We start from the raw sequence: 24,155 nt of genomic DNA, 5'->3' as shown, positions 1-24,155 counted from the left end.
ATGTACCGTATTAATTTTTGTCTCAAAACTACTTTATCTTTTATTTTTTTTACTTAAAATCTGTCATGGGTAGTAAAAGAGCTACCTTCGTTCTCTCTCTTCCTATTTATTTACCAGATTAAATTATTTTGTATTGTCTTTCTAAAACCCAAACAATTCAAACAAAAATATCACAAAAAACAAATAACTAATAACCCGATATCAACACAGGAGTTGACTCCCGAAAGAACATGTAAAAAATATCAAAAGTTACATTTTGATATTACATATTAAAATACATTTATATGAGAATAATTGATAGAATTTTATGCAAACGTAACATCAGAATATAAATATAAAACATCTTACTTTTATAAATTTTATCTTATTTGCATTTTAACTTTAAAATATTTTAAATTTATGATATTTTCATTTGATATCTTCTTTATCTTGGAACAGATTGAGCAAGTTATTCTTTGATTATTCTGCTAGCCATTAATGCATGACTTTTATCACACTGGATCATATTAGAGACGTTAAGAAATATGCCTTTGCTTTATTATTATTATATGCTATGCGCATAGTAATAATGTTAAAAGTAGTAGAAACGCCTTGGCTGATAAACTATTAAATTTACTTTTAACAAATGTCATAGTAAAATTAAATATTATTAGATTAATTCCAGTTTTATTGGCCCTGAAGAATGAAAAATGGAAATTATTAAATGTAATTAACAGCTTTTAAACTTTTGAAAAACGATCATCCATAAAAACCCTAACTTTATTTTTGTAAAATATACTACAAGGCACAAATTATGTATCTATCTCTTTTTTTAGATTTCAGATGGAAATGCATCACCTAGTAATAGTATATAGAGCCATCAAGATTCAGATAGAAAGAACAAGGACAATAACTTACAAAGGTGGCATTGCAATGAAGAAGGAAATAAAGTTTTACATATTTAAACTTATCAGGTAGCATGTTCAGCACTGATTAATCCCCCCCCCCTTATTTAATTAAATTTAAAATAAGGTAGGTAGTTTTAGTCATTTGCCCAACCCCTGCGGGGGCCAAAACCATGCGGGGCCTATATTTGCGGTGCCCTAACAAATACGAGTTCGATGCACAAACAAAAATAGGTTACAACTTTTATTTCATTTTTAAGAATTCCGAAATCCCAGCAAACGCATCACGAACATGTAAGGCCCATAGAGGAGCGTTGCTACCAAAAATATCTGTGTAGATTTTATCTTAGTGCGTATAATATGTAATTTACAGCCTTTGATAGCAAAATTATTGGCATAAAGAGATAATGGAGCAGATATGCAGAAATATAATCAGATATAGGGACACATATTCAAGCATTTATTTAGATTTAATCATGTCAATATTGTTTGAAATTATAAATTAAAATATCTTAAGAATATGGGAAATGAAAAGGTTGTTTCCCTCATTTAAAAAAATGTTATGTGATTGGTGTAAAAGATTTGAGAAGATTGTAATGCCTGTACAAAGTGTCAAACTATTGAAAAGAAGGTTGAAAAGATTTACCCGATAAAATTTTTAAATCTGGTATTCAAAGCATTTAATCTTTAAATGTAAAAGTTAATTAATTGCCCTTTGTACTATTCCTTCAACCTTCATCTAAATTTATGAAAGACTAACCTGATATTTTCAGGGAACTCAACAATCTCTACGCCAACCTCAACACGAACTTTCACAAAATCTGAATTGGCACTTCCATGTTCATTCTTGGCCTGAAACAATCAAAAAATCAACTTTAATGAATTTCTTATAAGATTTAGATTTGGTTCATTGAGAGTTATTTTTTCTACTTGTATCTTTACTTTAATTGGTGCCTGTCATATACCCATTATAAGGTAAGAATGAGATGATCAAATTTGTCTACAACCATACTTTACCACTACCAAACACAGAATTTCGCAATTCATATAAGGTTATTAAAAGATTAATTTATTGTAGAATCCCCGTATATCAGGCTTTTTAAAAGAAAATATCCAAAACAAACAATATATATTTTATGACTAATGTATTTTTCCCAGAGTTTTAAAGAAAATAGTTAAAAATTTTCATTAACAAACTAACAACGTGTAAAGTAGCAATTTGTAAACAGAAAAACCCTTCATTTACTAAGTATATTTGCGATTACTTTTATTTAATGAAATCTTCCAATTTTTAACATGTACAAAACGGCCTGCTTAATTGCTTCAATATCCATGTCAGATCTATATAGGAAATAAATGTCTATAAACGAGCTCAAGTTTTCCAAGGAATATATGATTAAAACTCATAGTGCTCCAATAATCCATAATAAACTCTCATTGCCCAGAACGATAAGACCCATTATTTTACTTTCATAATAAATAATAAATAATAATAATAATAAATTCATTTTTTTCATTTCATGTTGCTATTTACCTTATATTGATGTATTTAATTTCTAATCATAAAAAAGAAAATTTAAATTTATAATATGATAAATTTAAGAAAACTATGTTTTAAAAGAATTCGATTGTGGCGACATTTTGTGTGTTCAAATATTAAACTAAAATTGTAATCATCATCATTAACCCTTTGGTGATGGTAATGTAAAGAAAAAAATATAATTTAAAAAAATCTTTTAAAAATCATTTAAATTATTAAATATTTTTTTTCTTTTAGATAGTAATGCCGGGTGAGGAAAATAGATTTATTGAGAAATAGATATGCATATAGAAAACTAGCCAATAGGAAGATAATTATATCGAGCCAACTCTAGTTTGTAATATAATAGAGTCTCAACAACTTAACGTTTACTAGAGTCAAATAAAGATTTTTTGTTTCAATTTTTTTGTGACTAGTGTAAGCACCTAGATGCCTCTAGGGGCACTTAAAGCAAGAAGATGGGTAGGGTCGACCCTCCAATTCTAACTTTAATTTTAAAAGAAAAAATATTTTGGGATAATTTTTATTCTAGTGCCAACTTATCGTAGGTAATAAGAGAAACTTCACTATGAAGGAGAATCATATCGGTTCAGCAGTTAGCGAGATCTTGCGGTACATACTGACACACTGATATACAGACAGATAGACTTTACTTTTATATGAGGATTGTTCCATCTTAGCATATTTTTTATTTATTAAAATACATGATATGTTCCTTTTAATCAAAATTGTTTTTTTTTGATTATTTCATTGTGTGTTTTTTTTCATAAGACAAATAAATAATTTAAACAACAACAACAAGTTTGTTAGTTTATTTCTACGAGGCTTCCCATGGACAAAATTGTTCTTGTTGAAACAAAGTTTAGATGTCAGAGCTTTTTAACTTTTCTTCAATTTTTTTTATCTATATTTAACTCTTTGGAAGTATTGGAAGTATTATTTACTTAAATTCAAAGTTTTTATTAATCCTATTAAAATAATCTTTTTCAATAAAAAAATGAAAAATAAATTATCATTTTCATTAAACATCATGAATTTTGTATTTATTTGAAACACATGTTTAAATCTGCAATCAAAAAAACATTTTACTGATATATTTTAATTTGATAATAATATTGATTTTTTAGAGCTATCACAAATTATTTCCTATAGGTTAAAACAAGAAGGACAAAATCCACAAGTTGGCAAAGTTTAAAAATATGTTTTATTATTTATTATTGTTGAAGCAAAATTTACTGTATTCTGCATCTAATCTAATCTAAGGTAAGCTCTATTTTAAGAAAGCTTTGATTTTAAGCTAGGGGTAACTCAATTTTCCTTGGTTAATAAATTCATATTTTAGTATTAAAATTTGAAATAAATAACAAGACTATTGTTTCATGTTACTGACTCAAATAATTTTATTGAAGTGCCAAAATTAGCTTTTATTAAGGGGTAAATGGATTTTTTAAGCAAAAATTTCTACATGCGGGTATATTTAAAATATTTAAATAGGTAAATTTTGTGCTTTAGTTACACAATAGCTGAAAAAATCCTTTTTAACAAACACTAAGGACTAGAAACTTACAAAATCTTTATTATTACAATGTGGTCTTATAAATAATATGTACCTACTAATTCAGAAACTCAGTCCTGTTTAAACATTTGAAATAAGTTAACGAACAAAAAGTCAAATTTTAAGTCATGATTCAAAATCTTTAAAATCCACAAATATAAAAGCTCAAAAAAACTAAAAAAAGTTTTAATTTTGTCTTTTGATTCATATAAAACTTCCATAATACAAACAGCCAAAATAATGAATAATCTAATATCTTTTTCTAGTGGACATAGTCGTCTTCAAATAACAGACAACTGTGCAGATGAAAAGAAGGGAAAAGTATGAAGGGGTTCGATTGTTTCCACCAAAGTATCATATCTGCAAATTAAAGACACAATAGCTAATAATTTTTTTAGTGTAAGTAAAGCAGACGGTTAAGGGCTATTAGTCTGTCCTATATTATAATTCAGCAAATCTGGTGGCTTTGACATTGTTAACAAAAAACCAAGACCTTTTTGCAGAATTGATGTAACACCGTATAAGTATGTATGGTCTTTTTAACTGAATATGCTAATGTCTTTGTTAAGGGTATATTAGCTTTGAATGGAGCTACTCTAAAGCTATATTTATATGATTTACCATACCTACCCTAATTTTCTTTACATGAAAATATAAGTAGGCAAAAGGGTTACAATTCCTTCAAATTGCCTGCAGAGCACTAAAACCCCTCCCATTATTTTTAAAACTGATTAAAAATAAAAGATTGGGGGAAATTTTTTCATATCCATAACCCCAGCGGGAATCCCTAACTCTGCGGCTACGAAGAACACAACATAACATAACCTAACCTGACTTAAATAAATAAATAAATAAAAAACTAACCCCCCCCCCCCCTTGTCACTTTAATTTTTACTTTAGTACCACTACTCCTTCGAATAAGATTCTACAGGTACGGTAATATTAGAAATTAGAAATAACAGATTACACCACTTACATAAATATTTCTATCCTTGTTAAATTTCATGTTACTTTTATATCTTTCTACAAAATTTACATAATTTTGGAATTATAATTTAGGTATTTAAATAAGATAAAAACCTAAAACAGACTTCTAAGAGCTTCTTAAAAAGGCCCTTGGTCCACACAAAAAGGGTATTTTAAAACAAAGTACCCAATATTACCAAACCTAACGAAACCTTAAGTAATGAAGAAACAAACGAAAAACTACCCCTCCCCCCTATGTTTCTATTTATTACAAAAATAAGGATTTCTTAGTGCTTTATGAAAAGGCGCCAAAAGCGTCTATTTGTACCAAAGAGTTAATCTATAAAAATCTATGAGAAAAATTAACTTAAAATTTTTGATATTTCAATTTTGAAAAAATAACTACACATAAAAAGGATCCTTTGCCCTTCTATGTACATTGTATATGCATTAAATTTCTGTATATACACACTACCTTAAAAGTAAATAGAATAGCTATCCTATCAAAAAAAAAAGGATAATATTACTTTATTTCTTAAATAGTGTACTTCTGTAAACCATTATGTAAGGTATATCTCAGCATTATGCATACATAAATATGAGAAAAAATATAATATCAAGGACAACTTACTATAGGATTTGAAAATTTTAGGTTTATTTGTAATAGATGCCGAAGAGTAACTTAAATTAATTCTAATTGTTAATCGTTTGAAAAGTTATATAAGGATTTGGCCCATTAAGAAGAGAGAAAAGATATGAAGTAAAAACACTGGGCTTAAAAAACAAATACATCCCTGAAAAAAGTTAAGGAGTAATATATCTAAATAAATACCTATTACCCAAACAAAAAAGCTTGGCAGTCCTTGGAGTATCAAAATCTTAACAAAACCAAAATGGCGACTAACAATTCAAATCACTTTAAGAAAACTTTGAAATCAAAACCCTTGACATATTCTTTATTGTTATTTATTTATTTTAATAAGTACATTAAGGAAAAGAATTACTAGATCATTCTTTTATAATATGATGCATACCTACAACTGGATATACATTATAAATTCCAACTTTTAAGTACATTCTCCTTCTAGAGAACAAGGTGTTTGTATCTATAATAGATCCATAATTGTATTCATAAACGTTTATCAGTTGGGACCACTATACCAACTTAAAAGAAGTATAACTCTTACAGAAAAAAAACAGGAGATTATAATTCTAATAGATCCATAATTGTCATTTTACACATTAATCAGTTGGGACCGCAGTACCCATTATAAAGAAGTTTAGTTAAAACCAGTATTTATTTCAAGTGTTCTATTATATCACATAGCTATAATTGTAATAACAAATGTAAACCAGTTGGGATAATGAAGCCATATTTGTCAAAATTCGTAGCTGCTATCAAACTGATTTTTTTTTTGGAAAATCCATAGTGAATGATTGTGACTGAAAGTCAATAATTTTGTCGCAAATACTGATTTTTCAAAATACACAGCTGAATTAAAAATTTCAAGCAGCCTTTTTTATGATGCTGAGCCGGAAAGGAATTTGGGTGCTGTCATGTAGCAATAAAACCAACAGACAAATTTATTAAGTTTCTTTGAAAAAATTATACTCGAACTTGCCGAGTTCTTTAATGTTTAAAACAGAAATTTTACCACTTTATATTTTAGAAATAACTCAGAACATCAGAAAATTTAAATCGTATCTTATATTTTCACATATACAATTTAGTTTCGCAACCCCAACTAATAAACGTCCATAAACAATATTTATTGTAGAAAGGAAGATGAGAGGAAAACAATGTTGTAAAGAATATATTTATTTTTTCCTTACATAATTTTCTTCACATATAATATTCTTATTCTTTTTAGATATATCAATAAATCATGATTATCATACTATTGATAGCAAGTTAGAAGTTACTTATTGATGATAATTGGAATATATGTATATATTTAACAAATTATACAAACAAATTATTAAATCGATAGGAAATATAATTCCTATTTAGGAAATTAAAAAATAAATATTTTGGTTTTTTTAATATTCTTTTTTATATTTAAATGTTGATGTTATCACTAACTTTTCTGCAGGTCAAATGATTGTTTTAAGTCTATGCCTTAATTATACTGAAATTTATGTATTAGTTTACAATTAAAATATTTAAAAACTCATTAGAATATATTTTTCTCTAAATCTAAATGTTTAAAGTATGGCTCTAAGGGTTGCTGATAAATATTGATAGAAAAAAAGTAGATTAATTTTACATAGCATACGTTAAAGGTAAAGTAGTTTTTCTTCAGATGCCATAAAGTTAATGGGCCCCATGTTGTTTTCTTGAGAATAAAAGCACTATCATATTATACCCTTTATGGAAGCTATAATCATTACATGTAGAACATCAACGTAATCCAAAGGTAAGGCTTGTTATTCTAAAAATAAAATTATCTCAATGTGAAACTGCGAAACAGTTTGACATTGATAACTTTTGCCTTTTCTTTATAACAGTTTATTATTTATTGAAATGTATATAATTAAAAATAATATTGCGGTGTAAATAATGGACTTTAAATTAATATGCATATAGATCAACTATATTTAGAATATAAAAAACAGTTTTCATGGTATTTTATTTTCTAACTGCAGTAAACAAAAACCTTAACACATACTCTAAGAGAACAAAAGAAAGATATCATGTTTACTTTATCAAGAAATGGGGATAACATCCCTTATTTGTGAAGTTGGGCAAAAAGCAGATTCCAATTGCTATAGAATACGGAATACGTGGAAAATGTGACAATGGAATTTTTGTCGTCAATTAAGGTTGCTAATATATTCTTCAGATATTAGTCAATACGTTTCTCCACGGTCATTGGAGGGAATGGGGTAAAGTCATATCGGGGGATGGGAATTTTCATTATATTAGCCAACTGGGACAAACATTTTATCTGGGTATGCGAGATATCTCTCATAATATATATCCACTTATTCTATATCCATTCCCATTCCATCAATTCTTTCAAATATCCTGTATTCTAAAGCAGCTGAATATGTCCAATAAGATCTTCTTTTTGTAGTTAAGACTAAAGTCACAATGTTTTAAGAAAGAGTCAAGAACATATAATTCAATAAAATTAATATGAACACTGTAGTGTCCAATAACCAATCCATTTATGCATGTAAGTTAAGTTATGCCTTTTTTTCAATTAAATCACAGGAAGAGGTAGGATATAAGCTCTCAATACATATTAACCCAACAATGTGTTTTTATGTCTTAGCGTGTTAAACATTGTTTTTACCGAGTAGTAATGATCAAACCACTTTTTGCCACATTGCTAAACAATTCAGTTTGGCTTACAACAATAGTTTAATAACAAAAAAGATATGTTTCTTAGGAACTGTAATCGACGTGGTCTTTGCACTAAATGAAAATGATGTTGTTTTATGATAAAGCTCTGCAAATGAACCTGGGTGGTTTTACTTATGCTATACAAGACGGCACAAAAGCTTGTTCATTATAAATTTTTGTAATCACAAAAAGGTACTATAACTTAGACCTATTCTAACCATACCCATACGCATGATTACATTTAAAGATACCTACATATTTTTATATGATTCAATCTAAAGATAAAAAGAAATAATTGTACTTTAAAAAGTTGGTCTCTATTTAAAAAGATGACTCCTATTGAATATTTGTCATAAAAGTATATAGCTCATAACCTATTTCAATATGAATAATTGTGTCTGCTTTTCAGATTGGAGTTGAGCCACTCTAATAATCTTAACAGTGTTTATTAGGATTTTTATATAAAGATTTGGATCTAGTGCAGTTCACAATAAAATGTTCCTGGAATCAATTATCTCCAAAAAATATATATAAAGTTATAATTAAGCCCACGAGGCAAAGAGGCTTTCCTTTTTATAGACTATTCAGGCTTTGCAACTACTGTAAGAAATCTTTCTTGTTGATGTTATGAGTATCATAAATTTTGTTGTTGAATTGAAAAGCTGAAACTTATGGCTTCAAGGTTATGCCATAGCTTCCCCAAAAATTGATCAGCAAAGTGTTTTTTAAAAAACTCAAAAGGAAGAATTTCAAAAAATTGGAGGTTGCTTTTAATGATGTGAGGAAATGTGAATAATAGGAGTAATTAATTGGTGTGCTTTAACTTCCGTACATGGATTTTATTTTTAAAGCACCAGAAACGCATTTAGTTCCTCTATGCTTAACCCTTACCATCAAAAAAAACACCTTCAAAAGTGTATTTGTTATTATGTCCTTTTGAGAATATAAAACACTTGGTATATGAAATAATTTTTGGAAGTTAGTACTAACTCTATTTATAAGCCAAAATTTGACAATATTAAAAAAATACTAAATGCGGAAGTGTAGTTTTACTGGGTTCAACTATGAATACTAAAATATCTAAACATGCCTTTTCAATAGATAATGGATATTGGCCTTTCTAAATATCTATGACGATGTATCTTTTCAAAAATTCAGGTTGAATCTTGAAAAAATGAATTCTTACGGAATGAGATCCTTAAAATTTCGGAAATTATATCAACCATTTGTTTCTTTTTAAAGTTCAGAAAGATTAAAAAAAAGGGTTTCCGAGATTTTAAAAAATCTTCAAATTAAATTTTCTGTCTATTCAATAAAACTTATATTTAATTCACGCTTTTGCAATTCTGCAGCCATGCTAAGTGTCAATTTGGGTTTCTAATTTTTGGTTTCACACAGAGTGCCTGTTAAACATTAATACCCCCCCCCCCCTCCCTTTTAAAAAATTAAATTTATACTTTTGAAAATATAATTTTTTATTGTGTGTTTTGTTCACTTTAAATTTTAATATACGAACAATTTCAGAACAAACATAATTCACTATATGAAAAAGAGTAGCGTCACTGCTAAACAATTAACACTTACCCTACATCTGTATCTGTCCTCATTATCCTTCTCTACATTGGTGAACACCAGCCGAGTCTGGTTGCCAACTATCTCGTAGTTGCGCCCCTTCTCGCGCAGTCGTCCCTGGGACTGGGACATCCACACAATTTGGGGCGGGGGAGATCCCTCCACCACACAGGTTAGGGTTCCCGTACCGCCTGAAACAACATATGTGTTGATTAAATTTTAATCTGGCATTAACCTAACTATTTAGGTTTTTGAATATTTGGGGAATTAAGAAAATATATATATGTAAACCATGATGACAACATCCACAGGTAGAGTAGCAGAGAAAAAATATGGATGGGAATGCGCACAAGGCTGTTTGAATAAAGAATAAATTTAATATAAATATCAAGAAACTTTTCCCACGTATTTTATATTTTTCAAATATATTTTATAGCATAACTGAACCAAGTAATTAAATACTGAAGCCTTATTAATATAGGAAACCTTTTCAAAGAAAATTTGCCATCTTTAGTAGCAGCAAAAAAAAATTGCATTACCCCAATAGCGTTATGGACGGACAGACAAAGTAAAATATATAATTTCTTCGCTTTTTCTTGTTTAAAGTTGTTGAAAACAATAAATGAAATTAGATTATTTGCCTCTCAATTTTTGTAAAAAATACTTTCTTGAATTATTTTTCTAAATATAGAGAAAATTGTAAAATAAATTATAAAAACTTTTTACGTAAAGAATGTAGATATATCAATGTATCAGAAGTAGGTTAAGTTTATTAGACAAAATTAAAAGTTAGATACTTTAGGTTATCGAAAGTTAAATCCAAATATTAATTATAATATGGGCCCTTGTACTTTTTAAACTTGTGTACATTCTGAGTCTATTGAAAAATCTGTCATTGTTCTCTTGCTTTGGGTATATTCTTTAAATCAAACAATCCCCCGACAGACTTATGTAATTATAAGAATAGCGTTAATCTAGGTACATAATAATAGGTAATAACAAGTGTAAATATTAGGTAAAATTGCCCTAAATGTCATGTCAGCAAGCAAATTTTCAATCTAATGCCCTAGAATGGAAAAATGTATGTAATAACGTAAAGGCAAGTTTCTACTTTCATTTTGATTCAAGCTAATGGATATAAGTTAGATTATCAAGGAAGAGAAAAAAGTAATTGAATTAACAAAATTTTTCTCGGGACAGAGATCAGAAATCTGAAGATATAATATTCATCTACTAACATTTCTTAATTTCTAATTGACAAATGTTTTAAAAATAAATAACTCAAGCACCAGAGGGGGGTATACCTTCCTTGACCTAACCTTAACTTGCTCAACCAGAAATAAACATCAAAATAATATTTTTACTTTCTGTAAAAGTCATCTTGTCTAATATTACTGGGTTTTTTTAGTTACCTTTCCTATGTCTATAGTTACTTTCCTCAGTAAATTTTTGATGGGAAATATCTGAGATAGTTTTATAATTACATCAAAAAGTGTATCAGCAATATATTATCTGTAAACCTATTATTATCCCAAAAAACTTATTTTACTTTTTTTGGCACTTTTTTTAAAAGCAAAGCTTTTCTATAAATAAGGTCTGTCCGTATGTAACGGTTAGCTATTATCGTTAATTTAAGCATGTTAGAATTGTTCTATCGATTCCAAACTTTGCATGATGATTCCTGTAGCAACTCTGTGATCGTTACCAGAAAGTCCGTACATCCATTTTAAAAATGATAATTTTTAAAACATTTTTTACGATTTATTCAAAACATGCTTTGTTGAAAACATTTTTGTATTATAATATATTCATCCTATTCATTTGATTTTTGGAACTATGATTCCTAAGACAAAAAGGTAACTGTTAATTTGTCATAAAGTTAATTTCAGAACTTTGCTTTATGGATGTTGTCATCCATATTTAAAATCACAGACACGCAAACATTTATTCTCCTTTATATTAAAACATTTACACTGTAAATAAATAAAAAATTATAAATTACCCACTTTCAGAATCCTTTTAAGTCAAAATTTTACATCTGACCATTTTCCTTCAAGGATTAAATACAAAAAAAGTTTTAAAATTTAATAATCGGTCAAACATGACTTTTTGTTCAATGCCACAAAGTCGACAATATGAACATTTGTAAGTGGGCAATCAAGCACTACCATTCTGTACCATTACCGACAGAGAACACTTACAAGGATTACAATTTAATTCCGCCTATTTATGCGATGAGGGATTCCACTTGAATACTTTACATTGGAACAATATAACAGTTAGGGAGTTGAATCCATTTTTATAAAAGCAGAAATATAATCTATGATTATGGTTTGGACCCTCTAAAACTGTAATCTACCTTTCCACTTTCCCCTCTCTTGGTGAAGATACAGGGTGCGCCACATAAAACCGGACTTTTTCTAAATTGTAAACAAATTGATATAAAATCGTCAATTTTAAAGATTTTATTGAATTTTAAAAACTGGGAAGCAAACTAGGTACATGACTATTAGATCATTGAATAAAATCGCCGCCAGCATCAATCACCGCCTCTACCCGCCTCCTCAACCGCCGGCAGTCCCAGGTCAAAATGTACCTGTCCAAGCTGGCAAAGTTCTCCTTGATAGTGGCAATGAGGGAGGTCTTTGTGGTATGAGAACGTCTATTGGTGCATGCTTCAAAGTAGCTCCAGGCCCAAAAGACCATTGAATTAAGATCGGGCTGCTGGGAGGCCACATTACCTTAGGATTGTGAGTAACCGCAGGATCCAAATTCACCCAACTTTCAAGCTACCCTTTGACACGAAGGCCTTTATTTAGACCACAGTTGAGCTAGAACGACGTTCTATACCTTTTAGGAAATGGCATGAAGATTTAGCTAGGGTTGTCAGCGCAATCCATAGTCTAAAATGAGTTTTTAAGTTCCATATGGGTCTTTAACGTCGAGAACCGAGAAATTTTCACGATTTTACACGATTTTTTGACGTTTTTGACATCTCTAAATCTGCCACGTTTCACTTTGCCGGAGTACTACAGCCAAGCTATTTTAGATAGAGAGCTCTAGTCTTTTCAAGTGTCTTACTTTTGTATCTAACAGTATCCCCAGCAAGTTGCTTATCTCTACCTCATCTACAGATGGGCTGAGGTCCGATTTAGTAGGCCCTAGTTGAGAATCCAGATTATATCACCAGCGCATTTCGAATCTGCCTTGTTGAACATAAGCGCGGCCAGCTCGGAGTACGAGCCCATCTTCGTCCAAAGATTTTTTTGTGCTAAAAGGTCATTACCTAAGCTTTAAATAGTGGGGTCAAACGTCCTGATTGGTCAAGTAGTTTTGACGCTATGACCGTTTTAAAAAAGTCCGGTTTTATGTGGCGCACCCTGTATATACAACGCCGATACGATTTTTGAAATGTAAGATTCTACTTTCCCCTCTCTTGGTGAAGATATCTTCAACGCCGATACGATTTTTGAAATGTAAGATTCCACTTTCCCCTCTCTTGGTGAAGATATCTTCAACGCCGATACGATTTTTGAAATGTAAGATTCCACTTTTCCCTCTCTTGGTGAAGATATCTTCAACAAGAGAGACAAAAGTGGAATCTTATATTTCAAAAATCGTATCGGCGTTGAAGATATCTTCACCAAGAGAGGGGAAAGTGAAAGGGTAGATTACAGTTTTAGAGGGTCCAAACCATAATAATAGATTATATTTCTGCTTCTATAAAAATGGATTCAACTCCCTAACTGTATAACGTCCAACTGAGAAGTGATTATTATTTAACCTGTAAAATGTTTACTTTGATGTAAATATCCATGAATTTTCCTCAGACTAATATGTAGTTTTTAGTGTGAATGTTTGATAAATATGTTAATTTTAAGAGACAGATTTAACAGGGAAAAGCCAATGCAAGAAATTTTTCAATTATTACAAATCTGCCCTCTTAATGAAAAACAACAAAACTTTTTGATATTTGGGTGAAGATTAATTTATCTTCCATTAATATATCAATGTGTCTCTGATGTATGTGCAATCTGTTTCAAACTTACAAAGTTTCTCTATGAATGAGGTGTCCTAAAAATTATTTTTCACTGGTAAAGAAAAATAGTCATTGTGTTTTGCTTAAGTAAATATTTTATCTATTATTTAGATAAACAATTTGGAAGGTCCCAAATTGACAGCTGCAGTTAATTAATACCATCCACGACAACGAAAATGTTCAGCTCAAGGCACCAAAAATGTAGCCGATCGCAACTAAAATACCAGTTGCTACCAAATCAACTTGTGTGACTGCAGAATAGAGATGCAATATGTCATATATTTAAGTTTGCAGACATGTTTTAGTTGCTACTCTTAATTACTCTTCAATTGCTCTCAAGAAGAGTAAAGAGAAAATGTATTAAAGACAGTTGCAATTGAGAGTCCTAACACAGAACATTATCTGGTTTGGGGTCGAGTCTTATTAAGACCAATTCAGCTATTTACAGACATCCTATTACTTTAGCTAGTTTGCACAGGCAGATATTCTACCCCTTCAAAGTGCATAGTTAATTAATACATTGTATTAATTAAACAGACAGCCATCCTATTGCTTTGGTGTCCTGATATACAGACAGACATCCTGCTACTTCAGAACTTTCCAGCTTAAATAATCAGTAGTCTGAATTATTAATATATTTAACCATTTCTAAATAAAGTATACATATTTAATCTTATTTACCCAAAAACTGCATTTAATCCAATATAAATAATTACTTGAAAAACTGTTTGTATTTTGAATTAAATATTGAATCTACTCTATCATTAACTTATGTAAGTCTGTCTACATCTCAATATTTTTTCAAAATTTAACAATCAGCAACCGCTACTTTTTAGCTGTATCTGACCCTGCATAATATAGGTTTTTGAATTAATCTACATATTTTTGGGACACCATGGAGTACCTCCATACTTGTATGCAAGGATAAAATATATTTAGATATAACTAGACAGCTTGGCTTGCTTGCATAAGTTCTCAAAGATATTTAATAAAAGTACTACAAGAAATAAAGTATGAAAACATCAACTAAAGTAAAGCTTAACATGTTTAAAATAGACATTCATTAATAAATTCTGGTAATATTTATAGAGTTGGTGTGCTTTTCAGAATATACCTAACTATTAAAGGAATAATTTTACAACAAGGAATAATAAGACGAGGAGCAGACAAACCGACCCTAAATTTAGAAAAGCTCTACTTTTAAATATTATTCAAAATTTCAAAAAAATCTTCTTTAATATTCAATGACTTTAAATTGAAAAACTTTGGTATAATCATGTATGGGTGTCTGTCTGTCCTAAAATAGACGTTGCAAATTGTCCTAGACATACAGACTAGTAGGCATAAGGGGTTCATACAAGGGTGTAGTTAGATATTTAAATGAAGGGGCCCGAAATATTTATTTTTCTTTTCAATATTATATTATATGGAAGAAGCTAAATAATATTTTAATAAGTTGCAAAACTTTGGGAGGTAAAAACCCCTATTTTCTGAGCAGGGGGAGAGGAAATCGGGTAATACCCTTCAGGCCATTATACTCTTCTGTGTATGGCTAGTTAAGGTGCATTTCTGCTATGCTAATTGAAATACACGGATGCTGAAGATTTAACAAAACCACAAACAGTCATAACACGTAAAGATAAAATAAGATGCAACTTACTATATGCAATTAATTATATAACAAGAAGATATAGACTTTTAGCTATACTCATAATGATAACGATTTAATAAGTGAAAAGGTAAAAATGAAGGGTTGATGTAAAAGAAATGTGCAAAAAAAAATGTGTAATGGGATCTAATTAAAATCAAGTAGTCAAGAGTTAATAAATTACATAATTTAAAAACTAAAAAGGTTTGACATGAAAATATGTTGCAATTAAACTTGAATGAATATGATTTTAATCAAACGAATTTGTTAAAGTAAAGGTATTAAATAGAGATTATTAGTACAATTTGTGAATACTTAAAAAACTTTTATTCTTCATGAGGCTTTATTATAGTAGATATGCTACCATGGGTACAAAATAATTCCCTTCACTAATATTTTTAAGGTAAAAAAATACATATTTTTTATTTTAATTATTGAATGTGCTAACCCAGTATAACTATAACAAATGAAGCTTACCTAAAGACATGGTCAGGTCGGTTGGGGGCACTTTGATGAATGGAGCACTGATCACTGAAATAGATAGATAGATAGATAGATAGATAGATAGATAGATAAATAGATAGATAGATAGATAGATAGATAGATAGATAGATAGATAACTGCCAAAAACCGAAGAATCTGCACATAAACACTTAAGAATGTGGATGCATACTTTATAGAAACTTGATGATGTGAAAATGGTTGCACTATTTTGTACTACACTTTTTTGCAATATCCATAATTTAAGTAAATTTAATATACAGAATACAAATTAATCAAGTAGCATATCTCTTACAATAGATCAACTTAATTTCTTGTTTTATGAAAATTATAAATAATCAATTATTTAAATTGTATTTACCTAGATATTTTCATAATGTAGACTACGTATATTTCAAAACTTTGGGCGTACATATGTTTTATGTTCTGGCATTATCATTAACTTATTTCTCCTTTTTTAGACTGAAAGGTTAGAAGAAGAAAAAATTTTAAATATCAAGATTCTCTAGATTTCAATTATTTTCTTTGTAAAAGGTTAGGTTATAAATAAACTTAAATTTTTAAGTACAAAAAGTTAAACCAATAAATCGCTAACCATAAAGTTTTGGCTGGTTAGAACATGGATTATGGTTTGCTGGTTATGCATACACGTCACAAAAGCACATTCTTTTAGAACCATATATATGGCGTTGATATGGGGCGTATAGGTCCTAGGCTTAGTGTATGAATCTATCATTAATGCTTATTATTTTGTCTAGTACAGCTTTTGTTAGACAGTTAGCGCTTGCAATAGTGAGCATTTTTTCAGAGAATTCAGCAGCAGTAGGTATCATTTGATAGTCTTAGTATAAAGATGTAGAGTTTAGATTATAGATTTATTTCACTAAAATTAATTTTAAATCCTTATATTTATTTAAAAGTAACAGAATGTCTGTTTGTGTGTTCCAACGGACAATTTTTTATTTAGAACCTCCCCTATCCATTATTTTTAAAGCACCCCTGGGCACCTAGTGATGTATCCGCAAGAGTTTAATAACCTATCACAGGCACCTAAAAAGATAGAAACACAGAAATTGATATCTCTATCTACTAAAACAATTTCAACAAAAAAACCAACATCTTTATACTTTTCTCTTTTTATGAGTAATTCTTTTTATTTAGCCTTATATAAATAATCTTTCTGTGCATTTTCGAAAATGTGCTAATGGAAGAGAAAATTATTTGTTTGATGTATAAAAAATGTATCATATAATATCAGGTTGCATTTTTATACAGAGTAATAACAAGGATCATTACATTCTAGAAAGCTGAGCTAATAACTGCATTTTTAACGAGCTTTAGAACATTTTTATAGTTGTAAGAAAATGGATTATAAATTGGTGTACAAATTCACCCAAATGAACGCTACTAAGTGGAACCAATAGATCAAGATTTAATAAAAAGTTTCCAAATAAGAAAACTTTTCGTGTCAGTAAAATTTAAATTTTAATTACCCGCCTGTGCCTTTTCCACTTTCCATCAGGAAATAAACTAGGAGCATCCACATGATTTGGCAAGGGTTGGTCTTATAACTTTTGGTCACAAAAAAACTCTTAACTCTCTTATATATAACTAGCGGATGCGCCTCTAGCATCTAGGGGAGGAAGGGGAAGGCCAGGTAAATATCCTAAAACCACCCTAAGACATTTATAAAGGTTTTCTGAAAACCTTACTAACAGGAGTTTTAACTTATGACATAAAAAGGTATACACTAAAAATCTTGTACGTCCTTATTAATTACTAGCAGCAGCGCATACAGAAGCTATGTATTTGAAGGAGTAAGGAATGTAGGAAAATAGCTTAAAAACCAAACTCAGATATAAGAATTAAATAGCCTAAAACCATCCCGGGACCAATAAGAAGCTTCCCTGTAAAGGAAAATTTTATTGGTTCAGCGGTTAGCGAGATCCTTCGCAACAGACAAAAAAACTTACTATTTTATATAATAGGATGGTCAGAGGAGTATACACAAAAAAAAAACAATTTCTGGTTAACAAGGTAAATATTGTTTAAAATGGTTTTATAATTTATCGATGTTTTAAGTCATTAACCAATGAGGTCAGAGTTGCCGTTTTATTAATGAACTACGATAAACATTAATAATTTTTAGTTGTTTCTGAATCCTGCTCGTTAAAACTGTAAGGATCTCATATAAGGAACCTTTCCAGTATGGCTTCCAAACCGATTAATGACCACTGGATCAAAGTCGGTTCTCAGCTATACTTAAAAATCATGGATTTTATTTTTTATTTTAATATCCCCAAATAAAAACATTTACCCCTTTTCTTTTTACACTAATTTTTCTTTAATTGTTTTTTTTTTGTGATAATTATTGCAAAATATGATATTATTGAAGTTACATAAAATTATTAACCCACATGAAAAGAGGCTTATAAGATAAAAGTACAATTCTTAATTAGTTTATATAAGTGAATATGATTGAAAGCGATGCTTTTTAAAAATGTAGTGTGTGTCTGCGCGTAAGACAATTCACAATGATCATTTTTTTTATTTAGATGTAAAAAGCATAGTTAGAAACTATTTAGATAAACGGTATTTAAAAATCATCTAGCATAAGCACATTAAAATAAAATTTGTTACATTCAATATTTAAATAACTTTTCTTCTTTTACATGGACGTTGCCATCCTCATTAAACATTTCAGTTATGGAACCTAGTAATAGTGTCTAACTTTTTATCTTTGTGACGTAACAAAAATCGAAGGATGAGAAGGGAGGTGGGAAAGGAAACCCCTAAAAAAGAGATGGATTTTTGTTACGTCACAAAGATAAAAAGTTAGACACTATTACTAGGTTCCAGTTATGAGCCTATGGATATTTCTTTATTATGAAAATAATTATAAAGCTTTTCTACATTTCTGGTAGGTCCGTCTGTCAAAAATGGATAGCTCTTATCTTTAGATTATACATGTTAGAATTTTAACTAAATGTTAAATCTATAATACAAAGTAAAATGATGTCTGTCCGTCCGTCCGTCCGTCCGTCCGTCCGTCCGTCCGTCTGAAGCTTAAGATCTCGGTAACCACTGAACCGATTGGATTTTACTCTTCAGGGTATATACCTACTGGTCCTGTGGTAGTTTTAGGCTATTTTCTTGGGGGGTGGGACACCCCCAACCCCCCCAAAAAACAAAAAATCCCCCCCATTTTTTTTTTTTTTTTTGCAGAAGATTTCCTGGGATCTTTTTTTTTGCAGAAGATTTCCTTAGTCCTTTTACGAATTTCACCTTAATTTTTTTTTATCACCTCTTGGGGCAAAGCCCCTAGAGGCTAAAGGCGAAGCCGCTAGTATTAAATATGTTGTTACTTATATTTGTTAATGTATGTCTTATTTCTTGAGCTTCGCCTTCATGGATGTTGTAATCCCTGTTATTTTTTAAAGAGAATACTATTTGTTCCTGTCAAAATTTATGTTTTATTTTGTTTTTAGATTTGGGTGTAGACACAAAAATTACAAACATGCCATTTGACAATAAGAGGTGTTACACATTGACATTTTTAAAGAAAAAATATGGTTAATAATAAATTCTTATAATAAAGTTACAGGATGTTTGTGTGTTTGTCTGTGTGTGTGTTTGTATGTTTGTACCGAAGGATCTCGCTAACCGCTGAACCGATCGGGTTCTCCTTAACAGGGTAGCTTCTCATAGGTCCCGGGATGGTTTATAACTATTTTCTTGGGGGGGTGGGACACCCCCAACCCCCCAAAAAAATGAAAAATCCCCCCCCCCCCAAAAAAATGAAAAATTTGAATTATTTTAACTAAAATTAAAAATTATTAAATTCGACTCTCTCCTCAAGTCCCCCTAGAGGCCTCTAGGGGCGTAGCCGCTAGTATTTAATATAATAACAACAACATTTTACTTTAATTTTATTTATCTTTAACTTAAAGTTTCATACTCTTCAGAAAGATACTAATGTGTTTTGCTGGATAATTAGATATTTTTTCATAAAAAAAAAGTAAAATAAATATTATTTCATGTATAGACTTTCTTTTAAAATGGGCTTACTGATTTGTATTGCTTCTTCTGCTTAAGATAGAAAAGTCACTAGGGTTTAACCCCCCAAAAAAAGAACCAACCAATCAAAGGGAGGAATCGCTATTACTCAAATGCTTGTATCTTTAAAGGTCATTTATGTTAAATTCAAGATATTAAAGGAATCCTATTTTTGGCAGTGTGTAATTTTGTATCCGAGTCTTACGTGGTGGAAAAAAATGTTTCGTGTTTGCACATCTACCCAACATAGCACCTATAAGTCTAATTCTTAAAATAATACTTTTGTATAAAAATGTTAACACATTTAACCGGGGCAAATTCTTGCCTGCCAATGGTCCTTAAACTGGCGGACTTAAAAATGTCTTCGATGATTATTTGGTAGTGCAGATTCTCTACAATAAGAATGTGTCCGTCAATACGCCAGAAGTATGTTAAATAAGTTGGGTATATTGGCCTTGTTTAATGCAGTTGTTTAATTGAAGAACTATATTAATTTAAATTTTCTGAGTCACCTAACAAAGAAGTCATACATAGAAGTTATAGTAGTAATAAACCTTTTCTTATTGTATAAAAACAGACTGTACTCTACTGTTGATGAATTGCTATTGCAGCACTACTTATGGACACAACTGTCTTTGTTGTCTTTTAAGAATTCGACTTTGTTCTATTGCGTTGATTTTTTGGATGTTGATTGAAACGTCATACACCCCCCTGTCAAAAGCTATTAAAAAGGCAACTAAATAGTTTCCTTTTTTGGTATATAAGTGTAGAAAATTGCGTGTTTTTTTCACCAAAATAACATTTTATATAGAATACATTAATGGTAAAGATATACCAACTGAATATTTTTTATGCAAATATATAAATTAAATTGAGGAGAATTATTTCAAAAGTTAAAGATTTAATCCATTTTATTTATATTAATTTTATTTAATCAATCTTTGTAATTTGCAATGAAAATATAAAGGTTGCTTTACAAGTATTACTCAAATTCTAAAGGCACATGCAATGTGCACAAGCAGTAAATGATCCCATTGGATTTAAATTTCTGAATATGTATTCCTATTCTAGCAAAAATAACCTACGTCATCTATTAAGATGTGAAGAAGCTATAAGATAATTATTTATAGATACAAAGTAGTACATAGTTTTTTTATATATATATGTACGATGTTGTTTAGTTGTAGGTATCATACAAATGTCAGATGAATTAAGGTTCTTTCCCTCAAAGAACCTATCGAGCACGAGAAAATGGAGCGGGTAATTTTTCCTAGTCGCAATCAAATAAACGAAAAAGTAACCCACCCACCCCCTATATGTTAAGTTTAATTTTGAAAAAATGGGGGGGTTGGCGTGATTCTAAGAGGCATTTTGAGGGAAACCGCCTAAATAAAGTTCACCAATTGAAGAATCTTAAAAATATATGGCTGACAACACAAGAAGAAAAAAGCTTTTTAAAACTAAAATGGTAATTCGTTAAATCTTTGAAAACAGAATTAGAGAAGGGAAGGTAAAACAAGTATTTTTTTCAGTATCCCCTCGTCCTTGACAATAATACGATACAATTAATAAAAATTATTAGATTTCAGTGCAGTGAAGGGATTTTTCAGCACTTCACAAGCTCTAATTATAAAGTAGCTGCGCTGCAAAACTAAGGTATTCTCACCTTTTCTTCTTCCAGAATCAATGGATTTGTCTCTGGTCACCTCACCATCAGCATCAACTAAGAACAATCACAATATTATTTGCAAGTTAAAAATTCAAACATTCATTGATAAGAAACAAACATAAGAATGATATGAGGGATGGATAGAACTATAGCCTAAAACATGCCTAGAACGATTACTACCTGAATTGTGTGGAAAACCCCTTCTGTTTATTTAATTATGAAAAGAAAGTGATAAACAGAATAAGTGGCCATTATAATAAGGTTGATAATAATTTGGCAGATTAAACCAAAACAAGAACACAAAGATACAAAGTAAATAGGTCTAATTTTTATATAATTATTTTCTAAGCATTTTTAAATCCTATTTTCAAAGTAACAATGTTTTATTACTTGTTGATTAAGATTTGACTATCCATAGAAATATTTTAGAAAAGCCTCATATAGGTCCCGAGGTGTCATTAGACTATTCTCTTTATTTCTATTTAGTGGCCTCAAGTTTTGTAGCCATACAAAATATCATAAATCTATTAGTAAGCCATTTATTCCTGTACATAAAAATCCACCTGCCAAATATCTTAATTAACATTATACAAATATCCTCTCACAAAAAGAAAATAGTAGGAAAGTGGTAGTTATTAACAATTTTGCAAATATAATAGTTGGGCAGCTCAAATAAATAACATTTCTTGAAAATATAAATTTTTATGACTCTTGATGCTGATTGGTTGATTTAATTGTTGGCATTCCAATGCAACAAATGCAAATTGCACAACTTTTGTATGTAAGTTTTAACTGTGATAATGAGAACTTTTAAATGAACATGGCATTTCTCTACAAGACCATACAAGAATTCTAATCTACATCAACAATGTTTCTTTTTAGATTAAGAGGGTAAAATGTGTTCAGCTGCAGAACTATATTTGGCAATTTAAAAGGATTATAGCCTGTACTGTAAAAACTTTAATATTTCGATTCAGTCGCGTACAACGGGCTTTGCCAGAGAGATGTGCAAAGCGCACGAGAAAAATTTGACACCCCCATCAAACCAAAATCGAGAGGGGTGTAAGGTCGTGTATTAGAGACAAAAAGAGGGGTGTAATTTTATGGTCACTCCAAGTATAACCAAACAACTAGGATTTAGTAACAATATCCAAAGTAAACATAACAAATGTGAGTCATTTTAATCTACCATAATGCATGGAAATACCAAGTCCTAGGTTGATTTTAATCATCTCATCTATAAAATGATTTTTGTGTACCTAAAGTAAAAACATCATCAGATTGAGTAACCATACCATCAGTCTCTAAATCACCGCCAACATCTGTTGAAACGTCATCAGAATAATGTTGATGTGTTGTGGCGGTTGTGTATGATGTTGTACTCTCATACGGAGTCTTGGGTTCAGTTCTGGCGGATGTTTCATTCTCGGGTTCAACCTAAACGTAGATCTAATATGGCGAAGCAGCAAATAAAATTAAAAAAACTAAACATTAGGAGGGAATTTGTCGTCAATCGGGATACTGCGACCTTAAGTTTTTTTTTAAGAGGCAATTTAGCAGCTTCAACAGGCATATACTTTTGAATTTTAAATACACGAAAAATACCTATAGTTGAAAGACTTATTAATGCCAATAATGAAAGTAGCTGAATAACTTTACTTTACCTGTATTGTAACAGAGCTATGATATGTGACGTGTTGGACTAGAATCAGCAAAACAAATAATAATCTATCAGCTGCCATTGGATACATTTTTAATCACTAGATGTTTTTTAGGTTTGGCGGATTTTTAAAACTTACATTATCTTTCTGAAATTTATAAACATATTAGAATTAGAATAAAAATAGAAAAAAGTCTATCTTTTTCGTGGAGAGAAGGGACAATGAATTGTAAAACGAGCAAGATCCAAACTTTTCAACCAATATTTTAACTCTTTCTGTATAACCTATCCAGTGTTTTTTTCTACCATTTGATGTTGAACTTAACTTTATTTTATTTTTGCATTTTTATAATGAATGTTAAGATATTTGAAAAATAATTGGAAATATAATACTCAGCATTTTAATTAAATAAAATGAATGCGCAATGTAAGGTGTTATAAGATGCTTTGCAGATTATTACTTTAGAAGTGTAGAATTCGCAAGCAATCGTTGTTTTGAAATACTTGAAAAATAGAAAATTAGTGTGTTTTGATAAATTTAATCACAGTCATCCCTTTTATACTTGAATTTTTATAAATATACTTTTTGTGGCTTTGAAAGTTCTTTCTTTCAAAGTTTAAAATATTTACCCCATTCTTCCTTCCTCAGTCTTTTTTTTTTTATTTTTCAATAGTTAAAGTTTTAATGCATAGATATTGATAGTTATACAATATCC

At 29.9% G+C, this 24,155-nt stretch overlaps 1 protein-coding gene across 1 annotated transcript in view; it reads right to left on the bottom strand.

Moving 5' to 3' along the window:
• LOC145314284 (tyrosine-protein kinase transmembrane receptor Ror2-like) overlaps positions 1 to 23,583 on the bottom strand; it is a 78,648-nt gene extending 55,065 nt beyond the window's left edge. The window contains exons 1-6 of the mRNA XM_080154140.1: positions 23,444 to 23,583; positions 23,039 to 23,216; positions 21,777 to 21,833; positions 16,031 to 16,084; positions 9,879 to 10,057; positions 1,645 to 1,736 (exon numbers count right to left, since the gene is read on the bottom strand). Coding sequence (XP_080010266.1) covers positions 1,645 to 1,736; positions 9,879 to 10,057; positions 16,031 to 16,084; positions 21,777 to 21,833; positions 23,039 to 23,216; positions 23,444 to 23,530 — 647 coding nt within the window. The 5' untranslated portion in view covers positions 23,531 to 23,583. The remainder of the gene's footprint in view (positions 1 to 1,644; positions 1,737 to 9,878; positions 10,058 to 16,030; positions 16,085 to 21,776; positions 21,834 to 23,038; positions 23,217 to 23,443) is intronic.
• Positions 23,584 to 24,155: the final 572 nt, after the last annotated feature.

The sequence above is a fragment of the Acartia tonsa genome, chromosome 3 (assembly GCF_053477335.1).
Source record: "Acartia tonsa isolate MP-2025a chromosome 3, ASM5347733v1, whole genome shotgun sequence".
NCBI lineage: Eukaryota > Metazoa > Arthropoda > Copepoda > Calanoida > Acartiidae > Acartia > Acartia tonsa.
The sequence above is the reverse complement of the archived record's forward strand: the minus strand, read 5'-3'. Positions and strand labels throughout refer to the sequence as shown.